General features: G+C 45.5%; 1 protein-coding gene across 2 annotated transcripts in view; it reads left to right on the forward strand.

Moving 5' to 3' along the window:
• The window catches only part of PTPN11 (protein tyrosine phosphatase non-receptor type 11), a 79,240-nt gene that overhangs the window by 26,325 nt on the left and 30,401 nt on the right, over positions 1-22,514 (forward strand). For both annotated transcript variants that reach the window (XM_027044272.2, XM_027044273.2), the window contains exons 4-7: positions 1,224-1,416; positions 5,232-5,348; positions 6,029-6,142; positions 22,106-22,202. In XM_027044272.2, coding sequence (XP_026900073.1) covers positions 1,224-1,416; positions 5,232-5,348; positions 6,029-6,142; positions 22,106-22,202 — 521 coding nt within the window. The remainder of the gene's footprint in view (positions 1-1,223; positions 1,417-5,231; positions 5,349-6,028; positions 6,143-22,105; positions 22,203-22,514) is intronic.

Raw genomic sequence — 22,514 nt, forward strand, 5'->3', positions numbered from 1 at the left:
CAGTTGAGGGTGGATGAAAAAGAACTCAAAGTATATTCCCCTAGTGATGAGCCATTAGTAGTACTCTCTGCCATGATAGTGCTTGCCTTCTTACCAAGATTCTGAGGGAAAAAGCCACGTGATTAATATGACTAGGTTCAGATTTTTTTAAAGTTTGTTTTTTTATTTGAGTAATTTCTACCCCTAACATGGGGCTTGAACTCACAACCCTGAGATCAAGAGTCACATGCTCTTCTAACTGAGCCATCCAGGCACCCCATTAAGATGTTTAAAAATAATTTTTTTTTTTTAATGTTTGTTTATTTTTGAGGGAGAACTCAAGTGGAGGAGGGGCAGAGAGAGAGAGGGAGGGAGACACAGAATCGGAAGCAAGCTTCAGGCTCTGAGCTGTCAGGACAGAGCCCGACACGGAGCTCGAACTCAGAAACCATCATGACCTGAGCTGAAATTGGATGCTCAGCCGACTGAGCCACCCAGGTGCCCCAAGATGTTTTTTATAGTATCTGAGAGTACTATTGTCTCAGAGTCTGTCCTCTGATGGCCTACATCAGGACTCTGGAGTGCTGGGTGAAAATGCAGGTTGCTGGGCCACCTTTGGACTTCATGTATCACTACCTCTGGTTGTGAGGCATGGGAATTCACATTTTTAACAAAATCCCTCACCCCTGCTCTAGAAGTTATGTGCATTAGGGTTTGAAATGATAGCCCAGTGTATGCTCCAAAGGTATTGTTGAAAGTATTGGTTGGACATATTAAAACATTTGGAATGCTTCATTTATAATGAAAATCCTTTCTTATGTAATTTGCACATACCAAAGCAAGGGCAAACATTCAGATGATTTTCTGTTTCTACCATGATTTTCTCTTTTAATTTCTTTAAATGGTTGTGTTTAAATAGTTGATCCTTTTAGGGTAGGGCATGGAGAAATGACAAAATGCATTTTTAAAAGCTGGAGATGGAAACGAAAATAGGAAAGATTGAGGACATTTGTTTCCCAATGACTGTGGGCTCATTTAAAAAGTTGAATGGTTATTCTTAACATCTTTGCCATTTTTCCTTCCTGCTTGGGCTGCAAATTTTGCCTTGTGCGGGATTGACCAATCTCTTAGAGGACTGTGTCTGTTTTTTAATTGTTTAGGAGCTCGCTGTGTATGGCAGTTTTGTGAAAGAATGCTGTGAACTCATGGCAGAACTCAATTGATTTTCATTTTAAAAAATTTAGGTGGTTTCATGGACACCTCTCTGGGAAAGAAGCAGAGAAATTATTGACGGAGAAAGGAAAACACGGCAGCTTTCTGGTACGAGAGAGCCAGAGCCATCCTGGAGATTTTGTTCTCTCTGTCCGAACTGGTGATGACAAAGGGGAAAGCAACGATGGCAAGTCTAAAGTGACCCACGTTATGATCCGCTGTCAGGTAAAGCCGCACTTGAACTACGGGTCTGGCAAAAGGTCGTCTTTGGGTGATTTTTCTGCCAGAAGAAGACAGACATCACTTCCGACGTCAGATTTTCTTTGCTCGTTTAGTTACAGGCTCATATGCTTTTAGTACATTATTTATTATAATTGTTTCATCATTTCAGGACTTTGTTATTCACTTCCAGTCTACCTCTGGCAGATTAAATCCTGCCTCAGTGAATCACCTCTGCCCTGTACTATCGAATCTGTTTCTGCTTGGTTGCGGCTGGAGTCGGTCAGCCTCACTCTTCCACGTTTCTAAAGTGGTGACCTCGGTTCCTCCGTAGGACTATCACAGGCTGGCCTGCGACTGCCTTTGCCTTCATGTTACAGAGTTCCTGCATTCAGGCTCGGAGAATTGAACTCACTGTTTCTTGTTTTTAATGTGGTGATGGGACTAAGGAGGTTGATTCTTGGTCAACTATGTCAAACTTGGTTTTGACATAGTTTCTTAAATAGAAACTGTTCACTTACTGCTTCAGTTTTAAAATTACATAAATTCAGGGGCGCCTGGGTGGCTCATTTGGTTGAGCGTCCAACTTCAGCTCGGGTTGTGATCTCACAGTTCGTGGGTTCGAGCCCCGTGTCGGGCTCTGTGCTGATAGCTCAGAGCCTGGAGCCTGATTTGGATTCTGTGCCTCCCTCTCTATCTGCCCCTACCCCGCTCATACTCTGTCCCTCTCTGTCTCAAAAAATAAACATTCAAAAAAAATTTTTTTAATTACATAAATATTTTAAAAAACAGCTTTATTGAGGTACAACTCACATACCATGTAATTTCGCCCTTTTAAAGCAGTTAGTGGGTTTTGGTATGTTCACATACGATGCAATCACTGACGCTAATTCCAGAACATTTTCATCACCCCGAAAAGAAACCTTGTGTCCATTCCCAGTCACTCCCCATCATTTCCCCTCTCTCCAGCTCTTGGCAACCACTAATCTACTTTTCATTTTCATGGATTTGCCTATTTTAGATGTTTCGTATAGGTGGAATTATGTAACATGGCTTTTGTGTCTGGCTTCTTATACTTTGCATAATGTCTTCAAGGTTTATCCATATTGTCGTGTGTGTCAATAAACTCTATTGTCAAATATTCCATTGTGTGGTTAGAGTAGATTTTGTTTATCCGTTAAAAATGGATGGGCATTTTAGCTATTGTGAATAATGCTGCCGTAAACATTTGTGTACAGGTTCTTGTGATATTCTCTATTTGATGAGACAACATCCTCCCATTTTCTTTTAATTTATAAAGTAAGTTTTCTTTAGTTCTTTGGACATATTTATACTCGCTGATTTCAAGTCTTTATGTGGGCTTTTTCAAGGACAGTTTCTATAATTAAGTGTCCTCCCCTCCCCCATGTTTGGTCCGTACTTTCCTGTTTCTTTGCATGTTTCATATTTTTTTTTGTTTGCAACTAGACATTTTAAGTGATACAGTGTGAGGACTCTGGAAATCAGACGCCGGCTTTTCCAGGGTTTGCTGTCGCTATTTTTTTATTGTTGCTGTAGTTGTTACTCTTTCTGTGTGCCATGATTTTCCTGTATTCTTTGCTATGTGTAGCCACTGAAGTCTTTGCGTGGTTAGTCTCCTAGCCTTTACCGGGGGGCAGTGGGGAGAGCGGGGAGGGCTCTGTGTGTGTGGGTGTGTGTTGGGGCATACTTTCAGCGCTCTGGCCGATTCCAACTCTGCCTTAGCCTTCACCTTCTGTTTGTGCATAACCTCAAGGTCAACTAGAGGTAAAGATAAGGGATTTCTTGGATCTTCCCTACACTTCACACAGCCCTGCACAGTCACATAGCCCTCTGGATTCTCAAGAATATGTTAGAGGTGTTGTTGTTGTTGTTTTTAACTTTTGACTTAAATTCGAATGAATTAACATACAGCGTTATAATTAGTTTCAGGTGTACAATATAGTGATTCGACACCTCCGTGTAACACCTGGTGCTCATCACAACAAGTGCACTCCTTGATCCCCATCACCTATTTAACCTTTCTCCCCACCCACCTCCCTTCAGGTAACCATCAGTTTGTTCTCTACAGTTAAGAGTTTGTTTCTTGTTTTGCCTCTCTGTTAGAGGTTTTCCAAGCCCTATGTGGACATCACCTAGATTTTCCTTTTTCCGTTTTGGTCACTCTCTTATTTGCTTTAACTGGTTGGTATTGCTGCCTCAGGCTGCTCTGATATTAAACAGTTGCTGCTGATTGTTTTTGGCAGATCCCCTGAAGACAGGGCTGAGTGAACTCTAAGTCAGGTCAAATAAACATAAACTCTGAAAACAGGGCTTTTCCAGGGAGCTGCTAAGCAGACCCAATACAGGTATATCTCAGAGATATTATGGGTTCAGTTCCAGACCACTGCAGTAAAGTGAATATTGCAACAAAGCAAGTCAAATGAGTTTTTGGGTTTCCCAGTGCATATAAAAGTTCTGTTTATTCTATACTGTATCTTATTAAGTGTACAGTTGCAGTATGTCTAGAAAACAACGGACAACAAACCTTAATTAAAAAATGCTTTGTTGCTAAAAACACTAAGCATCATCTGAGCTTTCAGGAAGTCATAATCACCGATCACAGATCTCCGTGACACATATAGTAATAATGAAAAAGTGGAAACATCGGAAGAATTACCAAAACGCGACACAGAGACACAAAGTGAGCAAATACTGTTGGAAAAATGGTGCCAATAGACTTTCTGGATGCAGAGTTGCCACAAACCTTTAATTTGTAAAAAATAACGTATCCGCAAAGCGCAAAGCACAAAGCACAATGAAGTGAAGTGCAATAAAGCAAGGTTTGCCTGTAGGGAATATTCTCCGGGGATAGGTCCCTTGAGAGGGTTCCAAATCCATTCTGTCCCCTCCGGCTATGCTGTGTTGCTGGCTCTCGCAGCTACTGTGGTTATGAGGCTGTTGGTTTTCAAGGCTACTGAAAGAGAGAGGTGCATGGGAAGAGAGGGCAAGTTAGAATGCCAGGGTTTGCTCCTTACCAAGATTCAATCATTTTTCTCAAATAAATGTTCCTTGGACTGGTGCAAGTCCTTGGTTAATTTTCAGAGTTCTGAAAAAGTCGGTGACAGTTTTTACCAGTATTTTTGTTGCTTTTATGGAAGAATGGATTTTCAGAGGTCTGTCCTTTGTCATTCTGAAAGTGCTTCTCCCCCTTCCCACCGCAGTTTTATTTTTAAATAAAAGATCATACCCAAACATCTTCATATTTAATTTTTAGGGTTTTGCATTTTCTGAGTTTAACTGTTTTCCTGTTGTTTCCCTGAAGTCGCCTATTCTGATCTTTTTGTCAGAGAAAATTTCCTGGTCTCTGTTTATAATTTCCCTTTTAAAGTTTCATTAGAAGAGGAAAATAGAGACATGGGTGTTGGGGCTTCAGTGCTGCCTAGCCAGCCTTGGAGCTTGTTGCATTTCAGAGAGAAATTGTTATTTACCTTCTCTTCAGCAGCCTGCCGTATGGTTGCTTAGCCTAGAGTGTAAGTAAATAGTAAATAATGCTGTTTTTCGTTTCTTTAACCTATTTAGTTAACGTATGAAGGGGAGACTTTTGTGCCCCTGGTGCTGAGGGATACTTAGATCTCACACCCCACGGTGAGCTCTTTCCCATTGAGTCGGCCTTTCCTGTTCCATCATCCTTGCTTTCTCTCCTTTGAACTACGACAGCCATTTTTTCTTTGGGGGAGAGTCAGTCTCTGTACTTCAGCTGGGAAAAATAATAATTTAACATAAAGGTAATGGGATTTTTTTCTTTTTTTTGGTCTTGAAAGGAACTGAAATATGATGTTGGTGGAGGAGAACGGTTTGACTCTTTGACAGATCTCGTGGAGCATTACAAGAAGAACCCCATGGTGGAAACATTGGGCACAGTGCTACAACTCAAGCAGGTGAGAATATTAGAAAGCTAAAGCTTCATCTCCTTACGGAGTTTAGAAAATCCTGATACAGAATATTCTAAATATACAGAAGTAGAATAGTATCATGGACCTCCATACACCCACCACCCAGCTTCAATTGTGATCAACTTAAAAATCTTGTTTCATTGTTACCGCACACCACTGCTCTTCCCCTGGGGTATTTGGAAACGAATTCCAGGTATTATGTCATTTCCATGATACCTCCATGTGTATCTCTAAAAGGCTTTATGGAGTTTCTAAGGCAAGCTTTTACCAAGTGTTCGTTCTAGGCCTCCCTTTGGTTTACTTTGGGTGATTACACTTACTCCCTTTGGAGTTACTGCTACTTCAGAGTTCCCTCTTAGCACCTAGTGGCAAATTATATCATCTCCCCAAATAATGTTGGGATCGATTTCTGAAGAAAAATAGGTTTGAATTTATATCAGCAGAGTAAAGTGTGTGTGGGGATTGAAGAAAGATACATTTTCTGACAAAACAGAAAAGTGAAACTGTATTTGAAAACTTTTGTTGTGAATTACTATATCCTTTGAATTTCCTGTCCTTGCCTTACAAATATCAAGATGGAACTCTTTTTTTTTTTTTTTGGTATTAACACTTTTTTTTTTTAATAATACTTTATTCATTTCACACCAACTGCTGAATTTGATTAGCCCCTCAACACAACACGCATCAATGCTGCTGAAATAGAAAGCCGGGTTCGAGAACTAAGCAAATTAGCTGAGACCACAGATAAAGTCAAACAAGGCTTTTGGGAAGAATTTGAGGTAAGTTATTAAAAAAAAATTTTTTTTTTGCATGAGTTATTAAATCCTATTTTTAATGAGAGAGAAGTTGGCCCTGTATTTGGAATTGGATCTGAAAGAATTGAATCTGTGCTCTTTCTTAATTCAGCCATTGATTGACATGGAACAAGTTGCTGAGGGGGCTTCTCTGAAATAGAAGGGCATTGTGTTCTGGGAGAAGGGAGTTGGCAGTTAATATTAAATGGATGAGCCAATAGCTCCATTTGGCTCTTTTGGTTTGGACTGCTGGCAAAAACCCAGAAAAACAAAAGGATCTAATTCCTTTGGAAGATTTCCAGCATTGGCTTGCTTCTTTAGAGAGAATCTATAGCCTTATTGCAGTGAATAAGTGAAAGTGAAATACCTCATGGTGGTTTTAATTTGGGAGTTGACATTTATAACTTTGGGAAGTGAACCGATTTCTTTCCTGAAACCAACTTGGGTAGGAGAATGTCCCCAGAGGGAATGTGCTATGTTCCTGTTTTACTCTGGTATGTCACTTACCAATTCACATTGTGATCGTGTTCTCTCTCCTCTCACCCATTTGATTGAAAACTTCCTCAAAAACAAGGATCATACCGTACTTACTTTCATAGTTACCCCTAGCATGTGGCACAGTGCCTAGAACACAGTAGAAACTCCATAAATAATTGTTGAATGGGTATTTACATTTATCTAATGTTTATGTCACTTTATCATTACTATTCTGTTTATGGTAATGATGGACTATTACTTTCTGTAGGACTTTTAGAATCAATAAATGTGGAACAAATGAATGGCCGCATGAAGTGGCTACAGGTCAGATCAGCTTATTGAGATAGACTTTATTTCCATTTTACAGAGGAGGAGCCTGAGGCTTGGGGAGGTTAAGTAAACCGTCCAGCACCATACCACAAATACCGATTGTACCGCAGCGCTGAGGTTGGGTGCAGAATAGAACAGTCACAGTCCCCGCTCCACATTGCTGAACAGGAACTTGAACTCAGCTTTATTTTTTCATACCAGGCATTGGACTTATTGCCCAGGACACTATGTCGAACAAGATGGACAGGGTTTCTGTCTTTAAGGAGCTTCTAGTTGAGGGGCACCTGGGTGGCTCAGTCAGTTGAGCATCCGACTTCGGCTCAGGTCATGATCTCGTGGTTCGTGAGTTCGAGCCTCACCTTGGGCTGGCTGCTCTTGGCACAGAGCCTGCTTCAGATCCTCTGTCTCCCTCTCTCTCTGCCCCTCCCCCACCAGCATACTCTCCGAGATACATAAAAACGTTAAAAAAGAAAAAGGGAGCTTCTAGTTAAGAGAGGGAAGACAGTGATGAAGGGCATCACTGAGAAACTGATGATCAGCATAATGACTCAGATTAAAAAACAGTGTTTTTTAATGTTTGTTTATTTTTGAGAGAAAGAGCGAGCAGGAGAGGGGAAGAGAGAGAGGGAGACACAGAATTTGAAACAGGCTCCAGGCTCTGGGCTGTCAGCGTAGAGCCTGACGCTTGGCTTGTAATCATGAACTGTGAGGTCATGATCTGAGACAAAGTCAGACGCTTAACCGACTGAGCCACCTAGATGCCCCCAGAATTTTTTTTTAATGTTCGTTATTTATTTTTGAGAGAGGGAGCACAAGTGTGGACAGGGCAGAGAGAGAGAGAGAGGGGGAGACAGAGAATCCGAAGCGGGCTTCAGGCTCCAAGCTATCGGCACAGAGCCCGACATGGGGCTTGAACTCACGAACTGTGAGATCGTGACTTGAGCTCAAGTCAGACACTTAACTGACTGAGCCACCCAGGTGCCCCAATCAGTCAGAATTTTTAAATCTCAGGCCCACTGCTTTCTTCCCTGTGTTCCACCAGCGGCGAAAATAAAGAGCAACATTTCTGGTCATTTAATTCCATTCGCTTGTTTTCATTCATTTCATGTAGTCTTTATAAAGCCTCATGAGATAGGCGGGATGAATACAGAAGTTGGAACGGCAAACCTATTTTTCCAAAGTTTTTATTATGCAAAATTTCATATCTATCCAAGAGCAGAGGGCAGAGTATAATCACAGCAATATGTCTGTCACCCAGCATTGACAGTTGTTGATATGTGGCCAGTCTTTTTTTTTTTTTTAAAGTAGACTCCATGCCTGGTGTGGAGCCCAACAATGGGGCTTGAATTCACGACCCCGAGACCAAGACCTGAGCTGAGATCAGGAGTCAGACACTTAACCAACTGAGCTGCCCGGGTGCCCTGTGGCCAGTCTTTTTTTAACTCCTCCCCACTGCCTCTCCCTGCCTTGGCTTATCTTGAAGCAAATCCCAGGTGTTTTTTCATCTGTAACTATTTCATTTCAAAAGATCATAACTAGAGTACCATGCTCACGCTTAAAATTATTAACAGTAATGCCTTAACATTATGGATATCAGTCACTGCTCACGTTTTCCTGATCATCATGCGTACACATGTGCACACACATGCAGTTTGTTTGAACTGAGAAGTGCTTTTTCCTACTTGATTAAGAAACAATGTTGAGGGGCGCCCGGCTGGCTCAGTCCGAAGAGCATATGACGCTTTATCTCGGGGTTGTGAGTTCGAAACCCACATTGGGTGTAGAGATTACTTAAATAAATAAAACTTAAAAATATTTTTTTGAATGTACTATATAAAATAGATGTGTATAAAGAACCCCCGTGCATCATTATCAACGTTGCCAGTTATCCCTGATACCGTGTTATTTTATTTGTAAATACTTTGGTATCTATGGAATTTTTTAAAATTTATATTTTAGTTAATATACAGCACAATATTGGTTTCAGCAGTAGAATTCAGTGATTCTTCACTTAAATACAACACACCCACTACTCATCACAAGTGCCCTCCTTGGTACCCATCACCCATCTAGCCCATCTCCTGCCCACCTCCCTCCATCAACCCTCAGTTTGTTCTCTATCGTTAAGTCTCTTGTGGTTTTTTTCCCTCTCCCCTCCCCCATACGTTCATCTGTTTTGTTTCCTAAGTTCCGCATATGAGTGAAACCATATGATATCTATCTTTCTCTGACTGACTTATTTCACTTAGCATAATACACTCTAATTCCATCCACGTTGTTGCAGATGGCAAGATTTCACTCTTTTCGATGGCTGAGTAATATTCCAGTGTGTGTGTGTGTGTGTGTGTGTACACATATATCTACACACACACACACACACACACACACACACACACACCACATCTTCTGTATCCATTCATCAGTCAATGGACATTTGGGGCTGTCTCCATAGTTTAGCTATTGTTGATAATGCTGCTATAAACATTAGGGTGCATGTACCCCTTTGAATCTGTATTTTTGTGTCCTTTGGGTAAATACCTCATGGTGCAATTGCTGGATTGTAGAGTAGTTCTATGGAATTCTTTTTTTTTTTTTTTTTTTTAATCTTAGATCCTTTAAGAAGGGTTTAAGGTTTTGTTTTTTTTTTTAATTTTTTAATTTGAAAGAGAATGAGCGCGTGTGCAAGCAGAGGAGGGAGCAGGGGGAGGGAGGGAAGGAGGGAGAGAGGGAGAGGGAGAGAGAGAGAGAAAGAGAGAGAGAGAGAGAGAGAGAATCTTAAGCAGGCTCTATGCTCAGCACCGAGGCCAGTGTGGGGCTCTAACCCAAAAACCATGAGATCATGACTTGAGCTGAAACCAAAAGTCGGACGCTTAACTGACTGAGCCACCAGGCACCCCGGTCGTGAGCTGTTTTTTTAATCTATATCCTTGTTCATTTTACATTTTATTTATTCATTCATTCATTCGTTCATTCATTCAGAGAGCAAGCTGGGGAGAGGGGTAAAGGGGGAGAGAGACAATCTCATGCAGGCTCCACACTCAGCGCAGAGCCCAACATGGGGCTCGTCTCGTGACCCCGGGATCATGACCTGAGCCAAAATCAAGAGTCAGACGTTCAACCGACCGAGCCACCCAGGCACCCCGTTACACATTCTCTTAAAATGGTAGCTGAGGCGATCATTCGTCCACACCACTTTTCCTTCACAGTGGCAATGAACTTTAAAAAAAGTGACAGCAGTGAGGTGGGTGTCTGTTGCCCGGTGGGTTCTTGAACACTAACGTCACTTAGGCAGTGCTTAGGGATACAAAGTCAGACCTTCCTGGAAAACTTGTGGCATCAGGGGTGTTGCTCATGATCCTGTCGGTGGGGTCAAGATGTGACCTTAGAATAGCTCCTAGCGTGACTTTCCTGGCCTTGGAAAAAGAAGGTTGCTTCTAAATGCTGACCTGATAGTTTCGCTGTGACATCTCAGATTCAGGTAATCTTTTATACATTATTAACAACAAAGCCGGTGAACCGGCTTTTGGGAAAAATGGAAAAAAACAATATCATGTCTGTTCTCCATAGAGGTCAGGCTGATCTCATAAATTGTCATTCGCTAAATCAGAGCACAGGACTAACGTTTCATCTGATGACAGCTGAAACCAGACCTAAACAGCTGGTGACCTGCTTTCTGGGTCTCTTAGGTATCTGCTTCTCAAATCCAGTTAATTTTAAAAAACACCCTTTGTTGTTTTTTAAGTTCATTTATTTTGAGAGAGAGCATGAGCAGGGGAGAAGCAGAGAGAGGGAGTGAGAGAGTCCCAAGCAGGCTTCGAACTCTCAGCACAGAGCCCGACACAGGGCTTGATCTCACCACCCGTGAGATCATGACCTGCGCCGCAACCAAGAGTCAGATGTTTAACCAACTGAGCTACCCAGGGCCTCCCCCCCCCCCCCCATTGCCCTTTAAGGTTGGGGCCTGGGGAATACAGCTCAGAACAGAACCAAACCATTATAGAAACCAACTAGATATGTGGAAGCAGAGACTCATTACAATCTAAACCCTCTGAAACTGAAGTTGGATCCCGACAGCAAGGCATTATTCTCTTGGCACTTGTACTTCAGTTGTTTCCCAGGAGGTGATAATTTGGGATCATTTCCTTCTTACCAAGGACTCTGATGGTCTCTACGGTGAACCAGAGCTCTGAATGACAGCTGTGTCTTGTTGTGGCCCATAAAGTTCCGTGTGTCCTTTTGGGTACGTTCCCCCAGAAGACACTTACGAGTTAACTTCTGCGTTTGACGCATCTTAAATACAAAGTCTCTTGGGAAGCTGCTCAATTCTTCTCTCCTTGGTCTCTGAAATGAATTCGGGTTGTTGGTCTTCTAGGATGTGTTGTAGGATGAAGACACTGTGACCCCAAGTCTGACTTTTTCCTAGAGGCTTCCCATTCTTGATCTGTGTAAACATCTTACGTCTTTTGCGTGTCTCTGCTTATGAATGTGAGGAGGAGGATAGTTCTAGCTTTGCTGGGATGAAGTAAGGTTCTGAAGTGAGACACTCGCTACGTAAATGAAAAGGCAGGTTATGATCTTATGATTTTGTGCCTGCGCTGTGCGTTACCCGAAACCTGAGCTCAGCCCTGAACATCTCGGCGAGGTACGTATCGCACGGCCGCATTGATAGAGTATTTGCACGCTCTCTCAGCCTGTTCTTCTCTTTGGAGTCCTCTAGGCCTGGGCTGCCCAGGGGACACTGGGCTGCACCTTGACGCTGCATCTGACTGCGGGACCCAAGTGGTGGATGGAAATCTTGCTGTTGGCAGTCCTTTGGCCTCCAGTCTCTCCTTTCTCCCTCCTCCGTCTTGCTGCCTCTCTGTGTCCAGTCTGCCTGCTCTCCACACACCTGCTTCATCCTTCTTTTCCTTGAGCAGATTCCTCTGCTTCCTGACTTACAAACCTTCCTTCTGGCCCCTTGCAGACATTGAAACTAGCAACTTCATACAAAGTCTAGGATTCTCATGGGCTCAGATGCCATCCATCTTGGTCTGAGGAGAGTACCAAGGACACGATCACTTGGAACAACTGTGTCTGGAGGGGAAAGCAGTTGTTAGAGATGAGTGTTGTCGGGAGTCGGGCAGACGTCCTGAAAATATTTCCCCCAAACAGGAGACGCTGGTGGTGGCATGATGTATTCATTTTCTTCATTCGCCAAGTAGTTATTAAGCACAGACTCCAGGCCGGGTTCTGTTCTAGGGTCTGGGGATGCAGCAGGAAACAAATAAAAGTCATTATCCTTATGGAGCTTTATGGCCAACGGGGAGACACAGTAAAACAAAGAAACGAGTGAATGTTTGTTGCAGGAGAGGGTGATACGTGCTATAGAGAAAATAAAGTAGGGCCAGAAAGGAAGGGCATGCTGATGGGGTCATTACCATTTTACTCAGGTCTCTCTGATGCAGTGGTACTCGAGCAGAGAGTTGAAGGACATAAGGGAGCGGGCCATACAGATAACCTCAGGAAGAGCATTCCAGGCAGAGAGGACAACGGCGCAGAGGCCCTGAAGTGGGAACGTGGAGTGTGCGTGCACGTTGCACCATCAGCAAACAGTACTGTCGGAGAGGAGCAGGCAGAAGGGGAATGTGGGTGGAGTGACCCAGAGGAGCGAGATGACACGGGGTCCGTGGGCCCATGGGTCCGTGTAGCAACATTGGCTTTTACTTGGTGACAGAGTGTGAGGAGGGTTCTGAGCACAGGAGGGATGTGATCTTGCTGGCTGCCGCATGGAAGGCTTTCTGCAAGGGGGACATAGAGGCAGGGAGACCCGCAGAGAGGCACATCACAGGAGCCAGAGCAGGTAAATGGCAGTGGCTTGGTTCAGGGTAGCAGCCGTGGAGGTGGTTGGGTTCTCGAGATATTTTGAAAGTAGAGTCAACGCATCGTGTGGTTAAGGCAGAGCTGAGGCAAGGATGTGGTGAAGGTTTTTGGCTCGAGCAGTTGGCAGGATAGAGTCATGGTTTACCTAGACGGGGAGGCTGGGAGGAATGGGTTTGAGGGCAGGTGATCAACTTTCATTCTGGACTTGTTAAAATTTGAACTGGTAGACATCTGATAGCGGTGCGATTATTCATATGGTGTTATGGGTGGGATTGTACTAGAACGTTCCTTTTTCTTTTTTTTTTTCAACTTTTTTTTTTGGGGGGGGGAGGACAGAGCGAGACAGAGCATGAATGGGGGAGGGGCAGAGAGAGAGGGAGACACAGAATCGGAAACAGGCTCCAGGCTCCGAGCCATCAGCCCAGAGCCCGATGCGGGGCTCGAACCCACGGACCGTGAGATCGTGACCTGGCTGAAGTCGGACGCTTAACCGACTGCGCCACCCAGGCGCCCCTAGAACGTTCCTTTTTCATTTCACCTTACTAACACTCCTCAGTTCCCAGCCTCAGGATCATTTTCTCAGGGAAACCTTCCTGGATCCCCGTGCCCGTGCCTGGATGGGTTCTTGTTACAGGTGCACTAGCAGCAGCCCTTTCCTTCATACTACCTGCTCTCCTTGGAGTTCATGGGCACTCCGTGTGGCCGTTGTTTTCACGTTTGTCTCTTGTTCCGTGAATTCGCAGAAGCAGATGGCGTTACTAGGTCTGTCAGAATAAAGAGAGGTTTTGCTCAGATGCAACTAAAGGTGATCAAATAAAGAGATACACTTTGATCCTGCTATTTTAGGTGTGCTGTGTGCATATTATCTAAGAGAAGAACCCAAAGCAGTCCGTGGGCCCCACAAAGACAGGTAGTCCTGCCTGGTTTCCTGTAGTCCTGGTAGAGACTTCAGGGGAGCCTGGCACACCATAGACAGAAAGGATGTATTTGGGCTGAGTGTTGAATACAAGTTGTTTTCAGGAGAGAGAGGGAGAGAGGGAGACAGAGAGAGGGAAGGGGGGAGGGGGGAGGGAGAAAGGAAGAGAAACGAGGGCGGGTGGGGGGAAGAGTGAGAAAGAGAGGGGGAGAAGGAGAGGGAGAGAAAGTGGTATTAGGTTTAGATGCTTTGCATATATTCAATAGGGAATGGCTTTCTGATGCTTAAAAAGTATGGAGGAATGTTCCTGGCTTTGCTTGGAGATGTTCCTCTTTACTACCCTGCAGTTTTCAGGTGGAGGCCCTGCTTGAGGGTTGTGAATGCACATTTCGGTCTTCGAGACCCATCTATATACACTTGTGCAATAGGGTCTAATTCAGGGTGGCAGTGATGAATTTCAGAAAAATTTTAGCTTTGAATCTCCTGTTTCTGACTTACACACACACACACACACACACACCCATCCCACAACACACACCCATACAAACCCCACGCAACATCATATTCACTGGGGTTATTTTTTCCCAGCACTTTAAAGCCTGTTTGCCTTAGCAATTTGATTTTTGTTTTTAAAGCCCATCCTCCTCCCATTACGCAAGCCTCTCTCTGTCGTGGTCTGAAGCTGTTTTCCATTCGCACGGGCAGCGCAGTCACTTCCTTGACAGCTACACAGATGTCCTGGACCCTCGGCCACTGTGCCATCTGACGTGCCTCCAGGAGGAGCTAATGCCTGCCTTCAAGCCCACAGGCTGGTTCGATTTCTTTCAAGTGATTACATCCTGCTCAGGGGAGCTGTAAATTCTGCTTCGAGACGGTTAGGCTTTTATGGAAACAAGACTTTAACAGCACCCCAAAGCTGTGTCTAGAATAATAATTCTTGCTGGTGATCTCTAGCAGAACTCTTCCCCTTGGTGGCCAAGCCCCACCACGCTTCACCACAGCCCCCGAGTAGGGCTCCAGCCTTGGGCTGCAAGTGCTCCAGGCCGCAGGCCCGCACCGCAGCCGGGATTTTCCACGTAGGTCCCAAAGCTCCCAGTTGCTTGAATAGAAGAGCTGCTGCCTTCCCGTGGGCAGAGCTTTGCAGCGGTTGGAGGTTTCATTCGGCAAGCGGAACGTTCCGTCCTGGAGAAGTTCCTTTGTTTCCTTTGGACTGCTTCTCTTCCAGCGTCTCTCTCTGTTCTGTTCTTTGCCCCTCCAGTGTCAGGTTTTCCTTTTTAGAGTCATTTCAGTTTGCCAGAGCCGCTTGACGTCTTTACAGAGAGCAAGAGCCAAAGGTGCTTTCGGGCACTTTCGCGTCTCTGTGTCACCTTTCCCTTTGGCCCCCAACCACCCTTGCTTCTCCCTGCGTCTGCCGTCGTCTCCTGTCTTCTTCACCAGGTGGGCCTGCGCTGTGGCCATTTCTTCTGAGCTCCTGCCTCCTTTAACCTCCGACCGTGACTGCTTCCACCATCACTGAGCCAACAGGCGGAAGGCCGCAGTGGCTTTCTTACTGTGACACGAGTAGTCTTTGCTCTAGCCTCTTTCTTCCGTGTGCTGCCTTTGAGACCACCATCCAGCTCCTCATTCCCACAGTGTTCTTTCCTTGGTTTCTCTGGCCTGCAGCAGCACACGCCTGGTTTATTCCTTCTTCCTCTTCCTGTGCCTCTTGCTGGCCGCTGCCTTTTCCTCTTCGGACTGGCTAACTCCAGCGGCCCTCCGCTCATCTTGCTTGAGGTTCGCTCTTCGTTGGGGAGCACATCCATTCTTATCGTATCCTGGTTCCCCCTAAGTTTATCTTGCTTCTGAGCTCTGGTTTTGCCTTTCAAATGATGCCTTCCATATTTCTTCCCAGTTCTGTCTCTTCAAATTTGAGCATTGAAGACAGGAGCCTATTATTTTCCCCTTTAAACCAAATACCCCCTCCCGCCCCCTTTACTGCCCCGTGTCTGGCACTCATGCTATTTATCTTTGGGTGCCGTGGGCTGGAATCCTCAGAGCCTCTCTCAATTCCTCTTTGTCCCGTTTCTGCCATACCCTGCCACTCACCAAGTGCTGTTGATTCTTCTTTCCTAATGTCTTTCTGCTCTTAGAGGGCGGAGGGAAACGCGTCTGTTGTCTACTTGGTGCCGCATTTGGGGCATCAGATGTCATCTCATTGCATCCCCAGGCCTGTGGGGTAGGGGGAGTAACCTGTGGGCATGCTGAGAAGTCAGGGCACCTGCTCAGGGCCGCTCAGGGAGGCATTCGTGGAGACAGGGGTTCATCTGACACCAGAGGTACAGGCTCTCGTCACCCCAAGAGACACGAACTGTTCTTTTCCCCTCTGCCTCTCACCCTCCGTTTACCCTTCAGGTGAACCTGCACTCAGCATTTCTCCTGTCTCTCTTCTGCTCAGAAACCATCAGTGGCTCCCTGTTTCCTACGTGAGACACAGCATTTTCATTTTGACCAAGAAACTAAAGCCCAAAAAGAAGTGAGAAACTTGTCCCCAGGGGCCAGATGGTTGGCTGTGGTGTGAACTTCGTGTGTCAGAACCTTGTCACTCAGCTGTTGAAGATTCTTCTGCCTGGTTTTCAAGGCCCGCCATCATTTTTCTGACTCTCCACATCTAACCCCATTTGCTTCCACTTCTTGGCACACAGCTTCTAGACTCATCGACCGGTCTCCTTCACCCTGAAGAACTCTCGCCTCTTAGCCACATTGCTTGCCTTCCCTAACTTGCTGGGATGGCTTCCTTTCCTCCTTGGACCTGTCTAAATCCTTCACCTGCTTCAGGCCTTAGCTCCTCCCAGAAACCTGCTTCGGTTAGTTTTCATGGATCTCACTCCCTAGACTGCACACCACATAATTAATTCCACACTTAATTATAGATTTGTCTTGTACTGCTTGCTGCAGTTTTGTGTGTCAGAACCTGTTCTCCCCCGAGGCACCATGCCTTTTAATTCATTTTCCTACTTGCTCTCCACCTTCTGGGAGGACGGGGGCGTCTGGGCTTACAGCAGGCACCAGGAGGGGAACCAGGTCTTGGGTTGATTTTGTCCGTCACCTTCGTAAGTGCTTATCCGTCAGTTGGGACCTTCTCTGGCGCTGAGAGTCTGCAGCTGCCCCTTCGTGCCTGGGTGGTGCTGAGGACTCGTTCAGGACAGGCTGCCCAAATCCCACAGCAGAGAAACGGCGACAGGCTGTGTGGCGTGGTATCAGGATGCGGGGGGCTTTCACCCGCCCGTGGCGCCTGGCGACACTGCAGAGCTTGCAGCGGAGGGGACGGGATGAGAAATTGCAGCGTCCTCTGCACACAGGACGGATGCCAGAGGAACACAGAGGGTCATTCAGACCGGGTAGCAGGCCTGGTTTCGGATCCTGCCCAGGTGGTTACCGCTGTCCTAATAATCATTCACGGCATCAGGGCCAGGAGCCCACCTGCCTGGCAGTCTTGCTCCGCTCCCTCTCTGTCCTTCGGGAGGCTGCAGCCAAGAGTGGGGTGGGGGCAGAGCCGGTAGGAGCTTTTACACTTCTAGCTTTTATTTTGTTCATGAAAAACCTTCTGTTATCGAAGCTTTTGAATACCCCAAAGTAGAGAAGATAGTACGATGGACCTTGTCTTCCCCTACCCACACCCTTGACACTTGCAAACGTTTCGCCAGTCTTGTTTCTCCATCCCCACCCCTCCCTTACCCCATGCAGTATATACGCCCTTGTAGTTCTGTTTTTAAAGGCAAGGTAATTGTGGTTTGCTCTGGCCTTGATGGTTGCTGGTGTTACTTTTGTGATTTGTCCCCGTTGCCTGAAACAGTGCAGGCAGAATGGTCACTGGGCCCTTGTCATTGTCGTGGTACCTGGGGATGCGTGGTTCTGCCAGTGTGTTTCCTGCCTGTCTGTCTCTCCTTGAACCTGCTCCTCTGTTTGGATTCCTGACATTCTGGTCAAGAGCCAGGTCCAGTGGCTTTCAGTCAGGGCTTTTGAAGCCTTGTGGGGGTCCCATTCAGTCATTATAGTGACTGGGGACGCTGCCCCTGGCATTTAGGCTGGGAGGGCTCCCGGGGGTGGGAAGCAGGAGTGTTCCCTGGTCATAAATGTCAGGGGATGGTTCTGCACGTGAGCACTTGTCCCATCCACAGTTGGTCATGCTCCTGGGCACTTCTTCTTCGGTTTTTTTTTTTTTTTTTTTTTTTTTTAAGATTTTATTTTTAAGTCATCTCTACACTCCATGTGGAGCTCGAACTCACAACCCTGAGATCAAGAGTTGCATGTTCCACTGTCTAAGCCAGCCAGGTGCTTGTAAATATGCAGTGTGGATCAGGGAATTGGCTTCTCTTGGTGCTTTTTAAGACTTAAAATCTGATACAATCCCTTTGGCTCTAGATCTGTTTTGACTCATGCAATCAGGCGATGGTAACTAACCTCTGGCACATTTTGAGGGTTCGGCATTTGATCCAAACTCTTTGTGGTGTTACTTGGGGAAAATGGGATCTTGCAGCCTGCATCCCAGCTTTACGTTGTCCCTTCTTCTGCCTGTCATTATCATTAGCATCCCTGCCACTGCCCAGTGGAGAATGGGGCTGGAGACACTGTGACATTTAGCCTGACAGGTCGTTCGCAGCTTTTTTGGTGTGCCACTGGGACTGCTGGGGAGGAGGTTGTGGAAGATAAACCATGGAAGGGTTGTGACGTGCAGGGGCCGGCTCGCTGGATAGTCTTCTGCTTCTTCCGGCCATCAGCCTGGCGCTGGGGAGGAAGCACCCCATAGCAGGTGGCAGCTGATTGTCTCGGGTGCAGTTGGGGAGCCTCTGCAGGCAGAGCAGGGAAAGTCGCCCTTCTTTTTATTTTCAGCCTCACTCTGGATGGAGGGCAGCCTTCCACTGTGGAAAACGAAATGTGTTCAGACAACTTGGGCCCCAGGCACAGATGAGAATGGGCTAATGGGCACTAAGGAAGGAGCTGGGGGGAGAGGCACACAGTTGGTCATTACTAATTTGTGACAACTGCCAGCCGCTGCCAGTTAGCACTGACTGTGCCTGGGACGCAGGCGCTCTGGAGCTTGTCCGTTCTGGAAGACCCTGGGGCCCAGAGGCCTGTCTCAGCCTGTGTGCTGTTCAGACCCCAAATCCGCATGAAAGAGGCGATTGGTAACTTGATACAGGGTTGGGGGAGCCCCTGGCTGACCTGAATAGATGGTCCAATCAATGTGCCGTGTTTTTGCACCTTTTGTAGTAATCTCCCTTAACTCTTACACTGACCCTGTGGGGTAGGTAGTTAGGATTTTCCCCATCTTACACTCAAGGAAGCTGAGGCATAGACAGACTGGCTGAGGTTAGAGGCAGAGAAGAGGAGGAGCATGAGTTCTGAAAAGCTGGAACTTGGTTGCAGGCCGGGGTAGACACTGGAGCCTGAGCAAGGGAGGGTCTGGGTGAAATTTGCCTTTTATAGAGACAGCTCAGGCCTGTGCCTCCGCCAGCAAAGCATCATGCGAGGTATGTTTCGTAAGTGAGCACTTGAACGTGTCACTGTCAGATTTGTTTTGAATCAAGCAGCTTATTATTTCCTAGCCACCCCCACCTTGTAGCTTTTGTTGATGTTGTTTCTCTTCACTTGTTTGGCTTTTAAGTGCTTGAGTCAGCTTGTAGAGTTTGGGCTTCTTTTTGAACCTCACCTTAATGTCTGAAAATCAAGACTGAACCTTCTTCTCCTAACTAACACAGCAGTGTTGCTCAGTAAGACTGGCTCACAGTTCAGAGGAAATGCCAGCTCGCAGAAGGCAAATGGCCTTAATTACTTAATCCGAGCTCCTTTTAAGAATTGGAATGACTGTCTCATCATCCGCGGTCTGTGTACATTGTAGTTTAGTCCTGCCTGGGTTTCAGCCGGGGACCGACTTTTGTTATGAGCTGTGTGTCAAGCCCAATTATTGCATTTTCAAACTGAGAGCCAAATAGCAATTTCAAATCTCGACTTTGATACCTGTCTGTGAAATTCAGATAAATGAAATGGAAATCTAGCGGGCCACTCTGCTATGCAATATTGACTGTTGCTCCTTATAGAAACCTCGATGGGCTAACCATTTTGGAATTTATATATACATGTATAGCACACATATATTTTCTTCTCTTTATTCAGTGTCCCTTCCACTTTCTTGATTTGCCATTTTTTTAAATGTTTATTTATTTTTGAGAGAGAGAGAGAGAGAGAGAGAGAGAGAGAGCGCGAGGGGGAGAGGGGCAAAGAGACAGAGGGAGACATGGAATCTGAAGCAGGCTCCGGGCTCTGAGCTGTCAGCACAGAGCCCAACGTGGGGCTCGAACTCATGAACCGCAAGATCGTGACCTGAGCCGAAGTCAGATGCTCAGCCCACCAGGTGCCCCTTGATTTGCCCATTTGTGAATTCCGCTTACACATTAGACTTTTTAGAAACTAATGGTCCTTCAAAGAGGTACTTCTTGTAATTTTGAAAATAAAACCTTAACCCCTTGAACATGCTTCTGCCTGGCTTGTGCACCTTCATGTCTGTTTCTGCAGCTGGTCCTTCTCGCTTCCCCACAACCCCTCTTCTGCCGGGGCTAGCCCCTCTGTGGCTCTCTCAGATCGAGTTCCCCACCTCCTTTCCCTGAAGGGGAGTTCCTCCTGACCACTTGCTCTAAGAGCCTGACATTCCCTTCCTTACTCCCTGGCTGGGGAAAACGTAGGGAGTGGGTGTTTGTGTAGACACAAGCAGACTCACGCTGCCTGCCTAGGGCATAGGGTTTCTGGGATAGGAGGAGCAAAGCTTGCATGCCCGTGATCCAGTGGTACCCGGTACCACTTCTACTGTATCCGAATTTGAGAGGTAGTATGTGGCTTGCTCTGAATTAAACGATGGTAAAAGTAGGCAGCAGATCATAAAGTCAAGAGCATGATCACAGCCATTATTTATATGCTCTACACCAATGCTCATTGGCTCTCAGTCTTTTTTGTTTAAGTTTATTTATGTTTTTCAGTAATCTCTACATCGAATGTGAAGCTCGAACCCACAACCCAAGATCAAGAGTCACACGTTCTTGTGATTGAGCCAGCCAGGCGCCCCAACTTTCGTTCCTAATAATTGTTATTTTAAAAGGTTTCTTAGGGGTGCCCGGGTGACTCAGTCGGTTAAGTGTCTGACCTAGGCTTGGGTCATGATCTCACAGCTCATGAGTTCAAGCCCTGTGTCGGGCTCTGTACTGACAGCTCAGAGCCTGGAGCCTGCTTCACATTTTGTCTCCCTCTCTCTCTGCCTCTCCCCGACCTATGTCCTCTCTCTCTGTCTCTCAAAAATAAATAAACATTAAAAAAATAATAAAAGGTTTCTTTCCTGGCATGCCTGAGTGGCTCAGTCGGTTGAGCATCTGACTTTGGCTTAAGTTATGATCTCACAGCTCATGAGTTAGAACCCCGCATTGGGCTCTATGCTAACAGCTCAGAGCCTAGAGCCTGCTTTGGATTCTGTGTCTCCCTCTCGCTCTGCTCCTCCACCACTTGTGCTCAGTCTCTCTCTCTCTCTCTCAAAAATAAATAAACATTTTTTAAAAAGTTAAAAATTTAAAAGGTTTCTGTCCTAATAAATATTTATCCATTAAAAACTTAAGGCAAAAAAAAACACACAAAAAAACAAAGTTTAAAAAAATGAAGAAAAGGCTTCATAATTCTAGTACCCTGAAAAAAAAAACACTCCCATTCCTTTTTTGGTATATATTATTTTGCCATTTCTCATATACATAGGCTAATGCAGACATATGGCTTATGTAATACACTGTTTTGGAAGTTTGACCTTCTTTTCACTTAATGTTTACTCTGATCATCTTTTCAAGGCATTAAAAATTCTCCAAGAACATTTAAAAAAAAATTTTTTTTTAACATTTATTTATTTTTGAGAGACTGAAAGAGACTGAGCACGAGCAGGGGAGGGGCAGAGAGAGAGGGAGACACAGAATCTGAAGCAGGCTCCAGGCTCTGAGCTGTCAGCACAGAGGCCAACACGGGGCTCGAACCCATGAACCGTGAGATCATGACCTGAGCTGAAGTTGGACTCTTAACCGACTGAGCCACCCAGGCGCTCCAAGAACGGTTTTTTTTAATGGTCGCAGAGCACGCGTTTGTGTGAATTAATGGTAGTGCTGTCCAGGCCGTCCTTTCTTCTTGGAAATTGTTCTTGACATTGTTGACATGGCGTTAAGATGAGCATTTCTGTAGCTGTTGTATGCAACTCTGAACATTTCCAAGGATAACGTTCCTAAAGCAGAAATGCTGAGCCAGGATTTTTTTTTTTTTTTTAAAGCTTTCAACATGCAATAATATTTACTTTTTTTCCTCTCCAGACACTACAGCAACAGGAGTGCAAACTTCTCTACAGCAGAAAAGAGGGTCAGAGACAAGAAAATAAGAACAAAAATAGATATAAAAACATCCTACCCTGTAAGTATTTAATATTCTGTCCAGTAATAGTCACTCTTGGAGAGTTGGATTCCTCGGCGTCCCTGTAACTTTTCCCAGGGGCTCTGTGTCTTCTTAGCAGAGCCGAGGCCTTAGGCTTTTTCGATTGTGAGCAGTTTCCAAAATCATCAAATGCGGTGGGAAAGGATGATGTCATTCACTGAGTTCCTGTGATGCTCGTGCTGGGTAAAATGGCCACCGGGCGGTCTTGAATGTGTCATTTCCTTTTGTTAATTAATTTTGTCTGCCTAAGAATGAGAATCTCAGGGGAGCCTGGGTGGCTCAGTCGGTTAA

The sequence above is a fragment of the Acinonyx jubatus genome, chromosome D3 (genome assembly GCF_027475565.1).
Source record: "Acinonyx jubatus isolate Ajub_Pintada_27869175 chromosome D3, VMU_Ajub_asm_v1.0, whole genome shotgun sequence".
NCBI classification, from domain to species: Eukaryota; Metazoa; Chordata; class Mammalia; order Carnivora; family Felidae; genus Acinonyx; species Acinonyx jubatus.